The 17,050-nt window shown below is 44.8% G+C and overlaps 1 protein-coding gene across 2 annotated transcripts in view; it reads left to right on the top strand.

Annotated features, from left to right (window-relative positions):
- axl (AXL receptor tyrosine kinase) overlaps window positions 1-5,257 on the top strand; it is a 205,380-nt gene extending 200,123 nt beyond the window's left edge. For both annotated transcript variants that reach the window (XM_078533351.1, XM_078533350.1), the window contains one exon: window positions 1,663-5,257. In XM_078533351.1, coding sequence (XP_078389477.1) covers window positions 1,663-2,083 — 421 coding nt within the window. In that variant the 3' untranslated portion in view covers window positions 2,084-5,257. The remainder of the gene's footprint in view (window positions 1-1,662) is intronic.
- Window positions 5,258-17,050: the final 11,793 nt, after the last annotated feature.

The raw sequence follows: 17,050 nt of genomic DNA, 5'->3' as shown, positions 1-17,050 counted from the left end.
AATTTCAAAATGTGAAGAAGATACGCAAAAGTGGCAGATACTCAACACATAGAAATGTGAAGTGATTCATTTTAGCAGGAAGAACACAGAAGACAATATAAAATAAAGGATCCAATTCTAAAAGGGGTGAGGAGCAGAGGGCCCTGGGTGTATATGTGCATAAGTCATTGAAGGTGGCAGGACAGGTTGAGAGAACGATTAATAAAGCATACAGCATCCTAGGATTTATTGATAGGGGCATAGAGTACAAAAACAAGGAGGTTATATTAAATCTGTATAAAACATTTGTTCAGCCTCAACTGGAGGTTTGCGTCCTTTTCTGGGCACCACATTTTAGGAAAGATGCAAAGGCACCAGAGAGAATGCACAAAAGATTCATGACAATGGTACCAGTGATGAGGAACTTCAGTTATGGAGATAAATTGGAGAAGTTAGGATTGTTTTCCTTAGAGAAGAGAAGGTTGAGAGGAGGTTCGATAGAGGTATTCAAAATCATGAGTAAATAGAGAAAATCTGTTCCAATTGATAGAAAGTTCAAGACAAGAGAGAACAGGTTTATGGCAAAAGAAGCAATGGTGACTTAAGGAGAACTGTTTTCACCCAGCAAGTGGTTAAGATCTGGAATGCGCTGCCTGAGAGTGTGGTGGAGGCAGGTTTAATCGAAGTGTTCAAGAGGGAATTGGATAATTACCTGAGAAGAAGGAATGTGCTGGTCTATGAGGAGATGGTGGGAGATTGGCACTAGATGAATTGCTCATTTGGGGACAGACATGACAGGCTGGATGGCCTATGATGGAACAATTCTGTGACTCTGTGATTAACATTAGTATTCCATTAAATTTCCATCTAGCACCAGGACCAATGATTGAAAACAGAATACATGAACTGGGCCCCAATTGCTGCTGTCTCTTTGAGTGAGGATCACTCTATCCCAGTCTGTCCAGCAATGTCTCCCTGAATGGGGGTCACTCTGTCCCTGTCAGTCCATCAATGTCTCTCTGAGTGGGGTTCAATCTGTCCCCTTCAGTCCATCATTGACTCTCTGAATGGATATAACTCTGTCCCAGTCAGTCCATCATTGTCTGTCCTGAGTGAAGGCCACTCTGTCTCTGTCAGTCCATCAATGAATCCCTGAGTGGTGGTCACTCTGTCTCAGTCAGTCCATCATTGTCTGTCCTGAGTGAAAGCCACTCTGTCTCTGTCAGTCCATCAATGAATCCCTGAGTGGGGGTCACTCTGTCCCATTCAGTCCATCAGTGATTCTTCCTCTTAGCCAGACTGCATGGGGAAGGAGTATTAACAAGGTACAAGATATAATGCACTAGATTGGGAACGTGATGAAGTTATATGTCAGTAATTTGAATGGGGAATTCAGAATATTGACTTTGCCAATTCAGTCTGGAGAGGTCAGGAAAAATTTTGATTGCTGTCGTTACACCTGTAATGTCTTCCTAAAAATGGTTGCTGAGAACGAAACTCTTAAAAGGGGAAAAATTGAGAAAAGGAAAATTTCAACAGGTGTAGATATGCCATTAAGCATCGGTTCTCTCAGGCATTGATTGGCTAAATGGTGACCTTCTATACTGCCAAATGATTTGATTGTATTGTTGATTTGTAAAGAAGTTTGATGCAAACTCAGTTTCTTCAAAATCTTTTTTCCAGGTATGAACTGATGTACTATTGCTGGCAACTGAACCCTCGAGAGCGGCCAACCTTTGAGATAATCTGCTGTCAACTGGAGAAGATTCTGGAGGACCTGCCACCCTCTTCGGACCCAGAGGAGATTCTCTACGTCAACATGGAAGATGCTTGTGGGAGACCAGACAGTCACTGTGAGCAGGGAGCAGTGGGAGGTGGAGACATTGAGCAATGTTTGAAGGATTCATGTTTGCCGTTCTCCAAGGCTCCTTTGGTAACATCGGCAGATGTCCACCAGTCGGATGCAGTTGATCGTTATGTCCTGTGTCCGCCTCATGAGACTGCCAGACTAATGGCGGCGGTGCCCTCAAGTAGCAATGTGCCTCCGTGTTTAGCAGCTGAGGACATCCCACTTGAAGAAATATGCGGGAAGGAATATAAATGAAAGAAGCCGTCCGAGTTTTTTGACTCTTCATGTTTGCAGGTGCCTGCCTCAAACATTAACTCCAGTGAACTCCCAGCAAAGGCTGATTGCAAGTCATGTTATTGTTGCAAGTATTACTGTGTCACTTTGACCATAATAACACAAGATCAGTCCTACAGCAGAAGCAATTCAACAATTGGAACCAAAAAATGCAGACAGCCAAGCAATTTAACCATTTCCAACCCCACTGTTGGATGCCAATCTCTTGCATATCATGAATTTCAAAGTTTCTCTTGCTTATCTTCTGCCAGGCATTTTTCACCCCTCATAAAACAATGCTCGAGGGGCATAGTGTCTAATATTCATATCACTGTGGCTTCAATCCAACAGCACTTGGGTACTGATATCAAATGCTTGTTGACACTTTAACCAGGTTTGAACAGGACTATCATAGAGATACCAATACTGGGAAGTGTACACATGAACTCAGCTTCCCAGGGGAAAACAAAGTACTGCTGGTGAAAGGCCGAGAGGTCATGAGTTCAGGGGATATAAGTTCCATTTAAGTTGCATGACCTCTGAGCCAAGTTTTAAAGATTGTTTTACACCAGTAAGATAGGGAATCCAAAACAATTTGTGGAATGCACCTGAAACCTTATAGACAGCAGAAAATATTAAAGATGAGAAGGTCACCTCCAATTTTTAAAAAATATTTACAAGATAAAAACAAATTGACAGGGCAAAGCTATGATTAGAAGTGAGTAGAAATCAGAGTGCCCGTAGTTTGGGCATGCTGATTGTAAAATTGATTTACAATTCATCCCTGTCTCTGCCCAACCAGTTTGTTATAATCCTTAGTTAAATGGTAATAAACACAAGATGTATTTGATTGCTACCCAAGTTACTAGAGACCGAGCAAGTCAAACACACCAGTGAGCCTATTAAACCATCATTGAGCTTATTCCACCTGTTGCTTTCAATACATAACAAATCTCAATACGGATACCTCCACTGTATAACTGGGACATGATTAAATAAGGCCATTGCTTTTTGTGGGAGGCACTTTCTCAAGCATCACAATGTACAATTAGATCTCACCGATAACAACTTGATGAATTTATGATATAAAGTCAGTGCTTTGTATCATTTTCCAGGGCCAGCAAGGTTTAGAGGAGACACTGTGACCTATAGCCCTGAACACCACCTTTAGAGCCATTGCACAATTTGGGAAGAAGCCAGAAAATAGAAAATCTAGCACCAGTGATGGAGCAAAAGTTGAAATACTAGATCCTTTTCTTCTAGGACTATGTAGCAGTACAATAAGCCAATGTCAAAGATTATTTTATTTGTATTTATCTTTCTGTCTATTTCGCCTACACGGCTAATAGCTTTTTATCACAACTTTTATCAGTAGCTATTTCTTCAATGTTAATTAGCTTTCTGCACAGTTGGCACCTTTGCAATCTTGCACGCTATCTCAGGTTTGATCCTTTTATAGGCGAGTGACTGGTAATCTGTTCTGAAAGTCGAATTGACTTGGTTACATAGCAGCAGAAGGTGAGGCAACTTTGTCTTGGTGGCACTGTCGCCTCACTGGTAATGAAGACACAGCTACCTGGCAGCGTCTGTCGAGTTCTGACCTTCCGAATATATCTCAAGGGTTGCAGTGAAGCGAATGCAACAAGTGAGTTTTGGGCACCCAATGACTACTAGTTTCAAAGGGGCTTCTCAATGAAAAAACTAGCTGAGCCACCAAGTCCAAACTGTGCCAACCTTATAGGTTGCCAAGGGCAAAGCACCTTGGGCTATGTGTACGAACAAGCACATTTGAATCGAATTGTTTACAACATTTTGTGAAGCCTTTATATCTAAATGGACTTCAATCCAAGCTTCGTCTGGCAACTTCCAACGTTAATTGAAATTGGGAGAGCCACTACTCACTGTGGACAACTGTGACCTAGGATCACAGCACCTTCTCTTCAGGCACAAAGCTCTGTGTCAATACTGCACTGAAAGACTCCAAGATACCTGTGCTATACAATCATATCCAAAAGGAGCACGCAACAAAGGCTAAAACTTTGTCAATGAATTTGGTATTTACTATCATTGATTTTAGCAAATGAATTGCCCCCCTGCATTAATATAGTTTTGTCTTTAAGCAATCGATATTGATGGCACCCGGCACCAGGTGTACGGAGACCACGGGTTTATACAGGAATAAATGGCACATGACTCCATCATCATCTTATCACAATCTGCAATAGGGATGCACAACTATCAACAATCAGCAATCATTGACCCAACTCCTAATGCTTTGCAACCCAAACAAGGCATGGTATGAATTGAGCAATTGGTCTGCAGAATGACTTATGACTTCAGCTGGACTGACTGACTACGCTTGAAGCCAATTTACAATCTTCTTCTACTCATCGCCACGTTGGAAAAATCTTCAGCTTCATTGTAAAGCAACCTCAAAAAATGTTGTCTTGTTAATGATTCCCAAGGTTAATTGTCATGGTAAATGGTTAGCTCTCATGGGAACCCTGCTTGGCCTTCAGTGCAAAGGGTATCAGCAAACACTTTCACATCTACGTCAGCCTTGATGTAGAATGAGTTGTTTTGGTGCTTCTGAGGTATAACTTAAATCATCTGCATTGCAGCTTACAGTGGTTAAGAGTCTGGAATGTACACATTGAACAGCATAGTAACCAATGAATCTGGTAATTTGAGCACTGGTATCAGAAAGAGTGATGACCATGAAAGATTGATTGGATTGTGGTAAAAATCCAACTGGTTCATTAGTATCCCTCCAGAAATGCAAACCTGCTTATGAGGTGGATAATATACATTCCCTCATTATCCCATGGTATAATAATAGTATCCCATTAAAGTAAAACAAAATCCTAACCCACAAAGAGGAAGGAGGAGGAATTTGCACTAATTTTAATTAGCAGATTAGCAAGGTGAATGAACACGTTACTATGGCAATTAATTTGATCATGTACATTTTTTTAAAATGTGTTTCCGTTGATTTGATTGACCTCTGTTATTTCCATAATATATTTGAAGCAAGATATTTTATTCAAGCAGCTAGAAAAGAGTCAGGTCTTTTTCAGCTCTTCCAGAGAGTGTATAAGAACATTGTCCATGCTTAGCCTGAGTGTCTTGGTCCATTAAAGTGACTTCCTCCTCCCATCTGACCCATCTCCACACTAATCCCATTGGTCACCCAAAATGTCCCAATATTGCAGAGCCTCATCTTTCCAGCTTAATTAGAAAGCAATTAGATTCTTCATTATGATCGGATGATTCTTGACTGGCAGCCAAAGCAAGCTTTTCTTTGGCATCTCCAACATTTTTATCACTAGTTTAATTCAACACTTGCATATTAATTTTTTTCCTCGGTACAATACTTTTTCTCCTGTATTGCTCCCTGCACTGTCCTGGAGATTAATCTGCCATTCCTGGAGAGTCTGGAACCATCTCGGAGGCTTGGCAACCTTGGGCTGAGGAGTTTCAAGTTCCTGTGATGTTCTCTCTCAAGGGGCGTTATCTCCTCTTTAATTTTCCAAAGACAAGAACTGCCAGTTGGCAGGAGGCAGCCATTTATCCTCTCTCAAATGGCTGCTTGGTGTGATCATTTAAATTGGGTAATCCTGAGTTTTACTGCATCTCAACTGACACAAATGCTTTTCATTTTGATGCACTCTGTGTGGAAGTTCCACTTTCTACCTCCTGTGTGAATGCAAGGAAAGTTGTAGATTTAGGGCCTGTATTTTTGCAACTCCATCAACTAACCATAAGATCATCATTGGTGCTTCTAGACAGTGAAAATGAGTTTTGGATTCAATCCACCCATTTTAGTTCAGTTAGTAAAATCCAATCCAGTTTGATGATGTGATCCAGAACATGTTTTAGCCACTCCCTGTAAAACACAGGCTCAACGATGCCTGTAGCAGGTTTGCAACTCAATTTCCTTAAAGTGACAATGTATCTGTGAATCATTATGAAGGGCATTCTCAAGGGATGCACAGCACAGAAAAAGGCCATTTGGCCCAATAGATCCAACCCGGTGTTTATGTTCCATTCAGTCTTCTTCCAGCCTTCTTTTATTGAACCCCATTAATATACCATTCTATTCCTTTCTTCCCCATGTGCTTATGTAGCTTCACCTTAAACCCATCTATGCTATTCACCTTAACTACACCCTGTGGTAGCAAGTTTCACCACTTTCTGGGTAAAGAGGTTTATCCTGAATTCTCTATTGGCTTTATTACAGACTATCTTATATTTATAGTCCCTAGATGATATTCTTTTTGTGCAATTTCTTCTGTCAGTTCCACAGCTTGGCTAAATTACTATCTGCGCATCAGCTCACGGTCTTGGTAGGAGGTTTGAATGTGGCTTTGAGGTATGCCTACACTGTGCATTTCATCCGATGGGAGCTCAGAATCCTTAAAGATGTCGCATTTCTGCCAATGAAATCAGGTAGAGCCGTTATTTCGATATTTAAAAAGCTTGCCTTTCAAACATGTTCCATTGTAGGGTAAATGGTGTCTCTGTCAACTGGGAAACATGGTATTGAGAATTCCATGTTTACACACAGATAAACCAACGTGGTACAGAATGTTCTGATGAAGGGTCATACAGACTCAAAGCTTCAATTGTATCCCTCTCCGCAGATGCTGTCAGACCTGCTGAGTTTATCCAGGTATTTTTGATTTTGTTACAGAATGGACACATCAATTAGTAGGTGCAGCCTTGGCAACATACCTAGGCCCAGTGCACAAGGGAGGACTGCTTTGCAGAGTTTGTGTAGCCAGTGGGATACTTGTCTGCTGGCCTTGCTTTTTGTGAAATCATGGGCAGCTCTGCTATTTCCTGCAGTCAGGTGAGCTGTACAAACTGAGGAAATTGCCTACCAAAGGAAGGAGCAGAGGATGCCAGGCTGTGGTAGCCCTGTTGACGCAACAATAGTGAGTTAATCAAGTATTAATGACCTGCCACACAAGTCTCAGCACATTTGTTAAACACTGAATCATATGTAGACGGCCGGTGTAGACATTTAAAAGAAGCCTATCCTCTGGACTATTTATTATCCTTGACCACCACTATCATCTCCATCTTTAAAATCTTCAACATGAACCATTTTCATCCTCCCCATTGTCTTCTTCAAAGTCTTCACCTTCAAAATGTTGATCAAAAGTTTACAGCATGCATCAATGTTGTTTTCATTTCCATTCTTTGAAGCCAACACTGGATCTGGATCATTGACCTTGAGGTGGCTGGTTTCACAGTATTCGATAGAACTAGGAAGCTGACTCCTAGCTGACCCTGCACAGCAACAGGAAGCCCATAACGACTAGAGCTAATTAATGAAAAACTGCAACAATAGAACTGTCTTCAAAGTGACCCACGGTTTTCTCTGGTCAGTGCGTCTATTGAGAAGACAGTTACAAAACTGACTAAACAGATTACTTGTTGATTTGCTGATTGGAATATCAAAGTCATAGAATCACAGAACTGTTACAACACAGAAGGAGGCCATTGAGACCATTGTGTCTTCACTGGTTCTCCAAATGAGCAATTCACCTAGTGCCATTCCGCTCCCTTCTGCTCATAGCCCTGCATATTCATCCTTTTCAGATAAGAGGGAATTGGATTATTGAGCGCCTCAATTGAATCTACCTCCACCACACTCTCAGGCAGTACATTCTGCTGTGTGAAAAGGTTTGTCCTCATGTCGATTTTGCTTCTTTTGTGCTTCTGTGCCCTCTCATTCTTGATCCTTTCTTAAGTGGGAATAGTTCTCCCTATCTGCTCTGCCCTGGCACCTCACAATTTTGAATACCTCTCAAATCTCTCAGCCTTCTCCAAGGAAAACAGTCCTAACTTCTCCAACCTATCTTCATAACTGAAGCTCCTCATCCCTGCAACCATTCTCTTGAATCTTTCTGTACTCTGCCTTCACATCTTTCCTAAAGTGTGGCAGCAGAACTGGATGCCATACTCCAGCTGAGGCTGAACTAGTGTCTTATACAAGTTATAACCTCCTTGCTCTTGTATTTTATGACCCTATTAATAAAGCCTAGGATAGTTTGAGTATGCTTTATTAACTGTGCTCTCAACCTGTCCTGCCACCCTCTGCTTCTGCATCCCCTTTAGAATTTTACCCTTTATTTTCTATTGTCTCACTACGTTCTTCCTACCAAAATGAATCACTTCACTTTTCTCTGCATTGAACTTCATCTGCTACTTAGCCACCCATTCTACCATTTTGTCAACGTCCTTTTGAAGTTCTACGCTATCCTCCTCATAGTTCACAACGCTTCTGAGTTTTGTATCAAGGATGCAACCTGAGTCCTCAAGGAGACACAGAGGAAGGTTCTCAAATACTCTTCCATCAGAGTACTGAGCATATTTATAAACTATTATAATGGTCTTGCCTGATGGCTCAGACGCACCACATGATGCGGCACTAATGTGGCTGGAGCAGAAAAATCCCCGGGTCAATCTGTAGCCTTTATCAAACTAAGGACTGTTGCTGGGGCCATACTGCATTGCTGTACCACCTGACACAAGAGGGAAGAGCATAACTCTGGATCACTGTCCATTGGTCCCTGTGGGAAGTCAGCATGTGACAATGCATGATGAGAACAGAACCAGGCTTGGCTGTAATCAGCCTGGGATCAAAGAGGCTGCCAGCAAACATCATCTGCACTGACACATGAAAACTGGCCGTTTGAACAGGGCACTGAGAAGCTGCTGCTATCAGCAAACCTTGTGCATCAAGGACAGGGGAATCTCTGGAGGGGAAAACAATTTTGTGTGCTGATGGCTTTGAGATTTTTCTCAGTCCCTCTATCTCCCTGCGATGACCTTGGGGTCTACAATATAATCCTATAGCAGCACTCTGAGAATATAATCATCCAAGTGGATAGATTTACCCACCAAAAACATGGACAGAACCAATGGCCATTTGGACTCAGTACCTGAGCCTGAAAGCAAAGGTTTACTTCATTGCTGTAAAGAGAGAGCAGTTCATGGTGGGATCAACCTGTGCCATTCAGCCACTTTGCAATTTTCAGATTATTCTTTCTAATGCACAAGAAGCGATGTGGACCAAAACCAGCACCCTTTAAGTTTTCCTCTGTCCTTTGAACCACAGAGTTTAAATGTTGGGGGTGATGGAGAGTGTTTGTCAATAATACATCATTGTAAAAGAGAGTCGGCGATTATGCAATCAGGTAAATAACAAGGATGTGAGCGTCTTGTAAATGTCTTGTCATATCATCAGTAGCAACTACCCCCCACCCACCAACACCCACCCCACTTAGGAACTGCAGCAGGGCCACTATATAAAAAAATACACAAGCTGGTGATGTGGCCTCTGTGGAAAGGATATTTTCAATTATGCTTTTGGGATTTCTCAGTGGTTTTTATCCACTCCTTACTTGAACTAACCCCTAATTCCGTCACTATAACCGCTTGTGTTGCTGTTAGTGCAGTAGTGAATGTTGGGCGGCATTGAACCTGAGGCTGAGACACCACTATGAGCTAAAGTGAAGGGAACTGAATGCTGAGCCTCAGTGACACCTCAGTTTGGAGTGTGCTTGTTGCTGACATTGAACAAGCATCTTGTCCCTGAGGACCATCATCAGCACAAAATTTCAAATCAGCTTCATCAGCACAAAATTTACCTTAAAATATAAAGGCAGATGTTTCTTTAGGATTGGGGGCTGCAGTGCACAGTGGCCTTTAACGAGTAGCTAACCTCTTGGCAATTTTAAGAAAGATTTAGGATTTTCATCCTCAAGTCTTAGTATTGCAGAAGTTCCCACTTTTACTGGCCGAGCCCAGTATTAAGGGCTGGCTACATTCCGTGGACGCGCCAAATGATTTAGCATTGATTTTATGTTTTGCGTTGTACTTTCTGAGAATCCCCTCATTCAAACCCAGGCTGGACGTGCATGCAGGGAATTTGCCAGTAAATTTGTGCCTTTGAACCCCCGCTTAGTTTTCTTTCATTTGCCCCTTTTCACCTAAATCTTCACGAAGCTTGATTTCATTTAGTGCCGATCCTGCAGGGCTGGGCCGTAGGACACTCCCTCTAGACATTCACTCCCTCCACCACCAATGCACAGTGTGTGCCATCTACAAGATGCACTGCAGGAATTCACCAAGGTTCCTTAGCACCTTCCAAACCCATGACCGCTACCATCTAGAAGGACAAAGTCAGCAGATAGATGGGAACACCACCACCTGTAAGTTCCTCTCCAAGTCAGTCACCATCCTGACTTGGAAATATATCGCCGTTCCTTCACTGTCGCTGGGTCAAAATCCTGGAACTCCCTTCCTAACAGCGCTGTGGGTGTACCCACACCACATGGGCTGCAGTGGTTCAAGAAGGCAGCTCACCACCACCTTCTCAAGGGTAACTAGGGATGAGCAATAAATGCTGGCCCAGCCAGCGACGCCCACATCCCGTGAATGAATAAATAAAAGCTTGCAGTCTATACGGGTCAGTTTGGGGGTGGGTGACCAGTGGGTGTGACACGCTTAGCCAAACTGGCTCCAAAGCAAATCCACAGCATGTCCGGCACCTGTCCACAGTCCAGTCTGCCTGCTTGCTCACTCTACGCAAAATCTTTTATTTTATTTGTGACGTTTGACAGAAGATCGCTTTCTTACATAAGTTTTATACAGAATTTTTTTAATATAAATTGATATACTTTGATACAAATTGTAATTAATTCCAGTCACTTCATTGCTGCACATGCTGATCTGCATCTGAACTAAGCGTTGCTGTTTATAAAATAAATCCTGTTTTTCAGTCTTATTGTAGTCAGTCTGATGTGTAAAAATGCTTGTCACCAGAATTGAAAAGACACACATTGCAATTCAAGACATTGCCCAGGAGGCCATTTTACCCAATCTAACTGTACCTACCCTTTGAAAACTGATCCGATCCCCACTTCTTTGCACTTTTCCCATTTTCCAAACCTGGTTCAACATCTCATTTTCAGCATTTATCCAATTCCCTTTTGAAAGTTCCTTCTGCTACCAGGGCATCTTCAAACAGCACATTCCAGATCACAACTTGCAGGGTTAAAACATTCTCCTCATCTTCCCTCCGGTTCGTTTGCAGATCATTTTAAATCTTTTAAAAACGCCGTCCATTTCGCTGAGTGCAAGGCGACAAGCGGGACAAAAGCTGGGCGGAAGGACAGCAAGAAGTTCTTACGGGCCTTATGACATAGGTGATGCGAACCGACTAAGTGGGTTTTGTTTCTTTAAGGAGTCGATGTGCCTGGGGAACAGATAGCGCTACATAGCTGCCAAAGAGGGTTGGAATATGCATTTTTACTGTCTGAAACTGTGCCTTGATGATTTATATTCATTTCCTCGAATTGTCAAATTCATGTTTGCATCGCAGGAGTATTGAGATTATCTCTGTAAAGTATGGTCAAAGGACACAATGAAGCCATAGTAAAGTGAGCATCTGCTGTTTGGAAAAGCCTTAGGGTGGAATTTTCCCTGCCCATTGGCGTCGAGCTTCATTGCAGCCTAAGCGGACAATATGGCGGGAAGGCCAAAAACTGGGTTCACAACTTCCTGAAACCAGTTTGCAACTGTCAAAGGCGTTTCCTGCTAACACACATTGGGAACTTCATTTTAATACATTATAAACACTGCTGGCCAGAATCAGCTGGATCACCCGATCACGCCTACATGTTTCACAACAGCTTTCACAAGATGTGCACCTGGCAAGCTGCACCTCGAGGGGAACTCAGAGCTGAGTACATACTAATGATGGGCAGCGCTCGCGAGGGCCGCTGGTGGACCTCAAGGGTGAGGTGCTGTGCATTCAGGCGAGGGGACAGGCAACTCACTGTTTCCCAGCTGCCTGACAGTGTGGTGCTGGGGCAAGGGTGGCCCTGTGGTTGGGGCGAGTTGGTGGGGGAAGAGGCTGCCCTGTGGTTGATAGTAGTGCACAAGCATGTGTGGGGGTGAAGTGGAGGAGGGAACTGGCCATGTATTAGAGAAACCTTCTATAAAGTGACCATTCCTCTGCAGCTGAGACAGTTCAGACACATTGACATGCTTGGAGTCAGGCCTCTGGCTTATACACCCACTCAAGCAATGTAAAGGCATGAAAATTCCAATTGCTGCAGAGCTTTTCACCCCTCAGGCACAGACTACAAACTAATGTTGTTTTAGAAAACTAGAACAATTGGACGACTGGGCACATTGTTCAATCTTGTGAAAGCTGGTCATGGAGCAGTCACTGGTGGACGCGCTCACAGCCCCTTGCAATGTCATCATCCCAGTTTGGACCACTCTCCCCCATGGTTCAAGCTAACAGTGCAGCCTTGCTTAGGGTTAGGAGAATGTCTGCGCCTGAGCTGACAGCACAGCATGCAGTCCAATGGGCAAAGCTGCTGCCAATCGGTCGGGTGGAGTGGGGCGGAGGTGGGTGGGGTTTCGGGCAGCCATGAAGCGCACTAATCTCCGGCCATCCAAGTGGTGGCTTGCACCCTCTGGGATGCATTAAGGCCCTGTTGTGATCACTTTGACAAACGGACCACAGGAGTCCCGGGTACAGGTCACGATCGTTTATTCGAGCAATTGCAAGGGGAGAACCACCTCAATTATAAAAACAAAAAACTACTGCGGATGCTGGAAATCCAAAACAAAAACAGAATTACCTGGAAAAACTCAGCAGGACTGGCAGCATCGGCAGAGAAGTAAAGAGTTGATGTTTCGAGTCCTCATGACCCTTCAGCAGAACTGAGTAAAGTTAGGAGAGGGGTGAAATATAAGTTGGTTTAAGATGGGGGGAGGGAGGGGGTGGTGGGGGGAGAGAAGTTGAGGGGGTGGGGGGTGGTAGTAGGGACAAGCAAGCAGTGATAGGAGCAGGTAATCAAAAGATGTCACAGACAAAGGAACAAAAAGGTGTTAAAGGTGGTGATATTATCTAAGAGAATGTGCTAATTAAGAATGGATGGCAGGACACTCAAGGTACAGCTCTAGTGGGGCTGGAGTGGAAAGACTAACAGGGCATTACAGGTATAGATTTAAAAATAATGGAAATAGGTGGGAAAAGGAAAATCTATATAAATTATTGGAAAAAACAAGAGGGAGGGGGAAGAAACGGAAGGGGAATGGGGATGGAGGAGGGAGTTCAAGACCTAAAGTTGTTGAATTCAATATTCAGTCCAGAAGGCTGTAAAGTGCCTAGTCGGAAGATGAGGTGCTGTTCCTCCAGTTTACATTGGGTGCTACTTCATGCTCTCATTGGGACCTGGAAAAATTTATTAATTTTGCTTCCAATCTCCACCCCTCCATCATTTTCACATGGTCCATCTCTGACACTTCCCTTCCTTGACCTCTGTCTCAATTTCTGGTGATAGACTGTCCACCAATATCCATTACAAGCCTACCGACTCCCACAGCTACCTCGACTACAGCTCCTCACACCCCGCTTCCTGTAAGGACTCCATTCCATTCTCACAGTTCCTTCGCCTCCGTCGCATCTGTTCTGATGATGCTACCTTCAAAAACAGTTCCTCTGACATGTCCTCCTTCTTCCTTAACCGAGGTTTTCCACCCACGGTCGTTGACAGGGCCCTCAACCGTGTCCGGCCCATCTCCCGCGCATCCGCCCTCACGCCTTCTCCTCCCTCCCAGAAACATGATAGGGTCCCCCTTGTTCTCACTTATCACCCCACCAGCCTCCACATTCAAAGGATCATCCTCCGCCATTTCCGCCAACTCCAGCATGATGCCACCACCATCTTCCCTTCACCTCCCCTGACGGCATTCCATAGGGATCGTTCCCTCCGGGACACCCTGGTCCACTCCTCCATCACCCCCTACTCCTCAACCCCCACCTATGGCACCTCCCCATGCCCATGCAGAAGATACAATACCTGCCCCTTCACTTCCTCTCTCCTCACCGTCCAAGGGCCCAAACACTCCTTTCAAGTGAAGCAGCATTTCACTTGCATTTCCCCTAACTTAGTCGACTGCATTCGTTGCTCCCAATGCGGTCTCCTCTACATTGGAGAGGCCAAACGTAAACTGGGCGACCGCTTTGCAGAACACCTGTGGTCTGTCCGCAAGAAAGACCCAAACCTCCCTGTCGCTTGCCATTTTAACACTCCACCCTGCTCTCTTGCCCACATGTCTGTCCTTGACTTGCTGCATTGTTCCAGTGAAGCCCAACGCAAACTGGAGGAACAGCACCTCATCTTCCGACTAGGCACTTTACAGCCTTCTGGACTGAATATTGAATTCAACAACTTTAGATCTTGAACTCCCTCGTCCATCCCCACCCCCTTTCCGTTTCTTCCCCATCCCTCTTGTTTTTTTCCAATAATTTATATAGATTTTTCTTTTCCCACCTATTTCCATTATTTTCAAATCTATACCTGTAATGCTCTGTCAGTCTTTCCACCCCACCCCCACTAGAGCTGTACCTTGAGTGTCCTGCCATCCATTCTTAATTAGCACATTCTCTTAGATAATATCACCACCTTTAACACCTTTTTGTTCCTTTGTCTGTGACATCTTTTGATTACCTGCTCCTATCACTGCTTGCTTGTCCCTACTACCACCCCCCACCCCCCCAACTTCTCTCCCCCACCCCACCCCCCACCTTAAACCAGCTTATATTTCACCCCTCTCCTAACTTTACTCAGTTCTGCTGAAGGGTCATGAGGACTTGAAACGTCAACTCTTTTCTTCTCTGCCGAGAACCATCTCAATGCAGCTTGAGATAGCACTCTGCTAAACTACAAATATTCAACATATTTATATATTATTGGTCACGTACAAGAACAGTTTCCAAATTCTGATCTCGTCAACACTTAGGTTTACATTAAAGAGACATCTCTGGTAACAAGTACATGCACCGTATGTCCCTATTTGTTTTCACCCAGGCAGAGACCTTCCCCTATCTGTTGAAGAGCACACTTAATCTTAGTTGTTATTGCCATCCTCTGACTACAGTCCAGCTCCAAGGCCTTTCTGTTGTTTGCAGGCCCTTAAGGCTGTGCAAGGTTCATCTGGTAACCTTTCACTGCCAATGTGCTTGGAGATTTTAAGTAATTCATTCCCTTTCAATAAGTTCTTACTGTATCCCTATATTCCCCCTAATAATTACTGTATCCCTTTATTTCTCCCTAACAGGCGCCTTCAGACTTAATCAGCACAGGTTCTTAGTACACCCATGCTAACCCATGCAGGAGGAGTACGTCAGGAACATGGAACCTGGTGACCTAGCTGTGTGCCTGATGGCTTATAGAGAGCAGACTTGAAGGAGAAGAGAGTGACAGAGGCGTCTGGCTAGACAGAGAAAGGAGCAGCACCCTCAAGAAGAAGGGGCAGCTGGGGCTCCCGCTCATGGCTCTGAAGAGCAAAGTGAGCCATCACTGGTTGGTGCCTAGCTTGACCTAGGGTCTATAGACGCTGCCTTTCATTCCTGCAGATAACCGAGAGCAAGCGTTGCTGAAGATTGTGCATGTTCAGGGAACTGGCTGGTCACATCTGCCAACTGCTGCAGGATTTTTCACCACGGGGACATGGAGGGTATCTGCTGCCAGTGGCTGTGAAAGTGACAGCGGTGCTCAATTTTTACAGCAGTGGCTCCTTTCAGGGCTCCGCAGGTGATCTCTGTGAGATATCACAAGCCTCCACCCACAAATCTATGAGGTCACGGACGTCATCTTCGCGACAGCACACAACTTTGTGCATTTCGCCCAGGGTCAGGAAGGACAGGAGGCAGGAGCACTGGGATTTGCCCAGGTCTCAGGTTTCCCACAGGGTGCCGGGTACCATCGACTGCACTCACATGGCGCTCAGATCTCTGTGGTAATAAGCAGTCAACTACGTCCATCGCAAGGACTTCCACTCACTGAATGTTCAGCTGGTGTGCGACCACCACAAATGCATCCTGTACATCTGCGCATGGTTCCCAGGGAGTGTCCATGACTTCTCAGAAGGTCTCAGATCCCTGACGTGTTCCGGAGTCCAAAGAGGCTGCAGGGATGGCTCCTCAGGGACAAGGTAGCGGATGTGGCTGATGACACCCATGTGGCAACCTCAGAGTACAGCAGAGAGAAGGTACAACAAGGATCATACTGCAACTCCCACCTTGGTGGAGCAAACCATCGAGATGTTGAATATGATGTTCCAGTGCCTGAGCCGGTCTGGTGGATCCCACAGCCCACAGAGGGTGTCACGCATCCTCCCCACCTGCAGCGTCCTTCACAACTTGGCGTGCAATGGGGAGAGGAGCTAGCTGAGGAGGAGATGGAGGGGCCAGACGCTTCCTCTGGTGAGCAGAACGTTGACAGGGCTGAGGGTGAGGAGGTCCTCGAAGGCAAGGATGACGGCGATGAAGCCATTGCACTGGCCAGGTGAGGCAGACGTGCTTGGAAGACCCTCATAGCTACTAGATTCATGGAGGATGATGACGAGATGCAGTGAGGCCACTCTATAAATCCTCACCTTGCATCTGTGAATGTTTGACTCCTGCCTGGCTGATGGCAGCGCACATACCCTCTGTGATAAGGCTCCTGTCATGGAGACGCAGTGGATGCCCTTAGTCCCTACATTCCGGGAGGATGATGATGACATGCTCCATAGATTCTCACATAGCTTATGTGAATGCCTGACTCTTGTCCGGCTGGTGCAACACACTGTCACATGAGACAGATGTTGATGAGATGGGGGTTGAGAAGGTTGCTGACAGCACACAGAGAGAATGACGGAACTCTGTACTGTCGGCCCAGGACATTCTGGCAGCAATGATAAGCCTCATCGGGGTGCAGGCATGACTGATGTGTCCAGTGACAGTGAAGCTGCACCATCGGTGTGCTGGGAAGGTTGTACAAAGCACAGGGAAGAGGCCCTGGATTGAGACACCTGCCTTTATATTATGCAGGAACCAAGGTTTCACATCTGAGTGATTCAACAGAACAA

This window comes from Cetorhinus maximus, chromosome 32 (assembly GCF_964194155.1).
Source record: "Cetorhinus maximus chromosome 32, sCetMax3.hap1.1, whole genome shotgun sequence".
Taxonomy (NCBI): domain Eukaryota; kingdom Metazoa; phylum Chordata; class Chondrichthyes; order Lamniformes; family Cetorhinidae; genus Cetorhinus; species Cetorhinus maximus.
The sequence above is the reverse complement of the archived record's forward strand: the minus strand, read 5'-3'. Positions and strand labels throughout refer to the sequence as shown.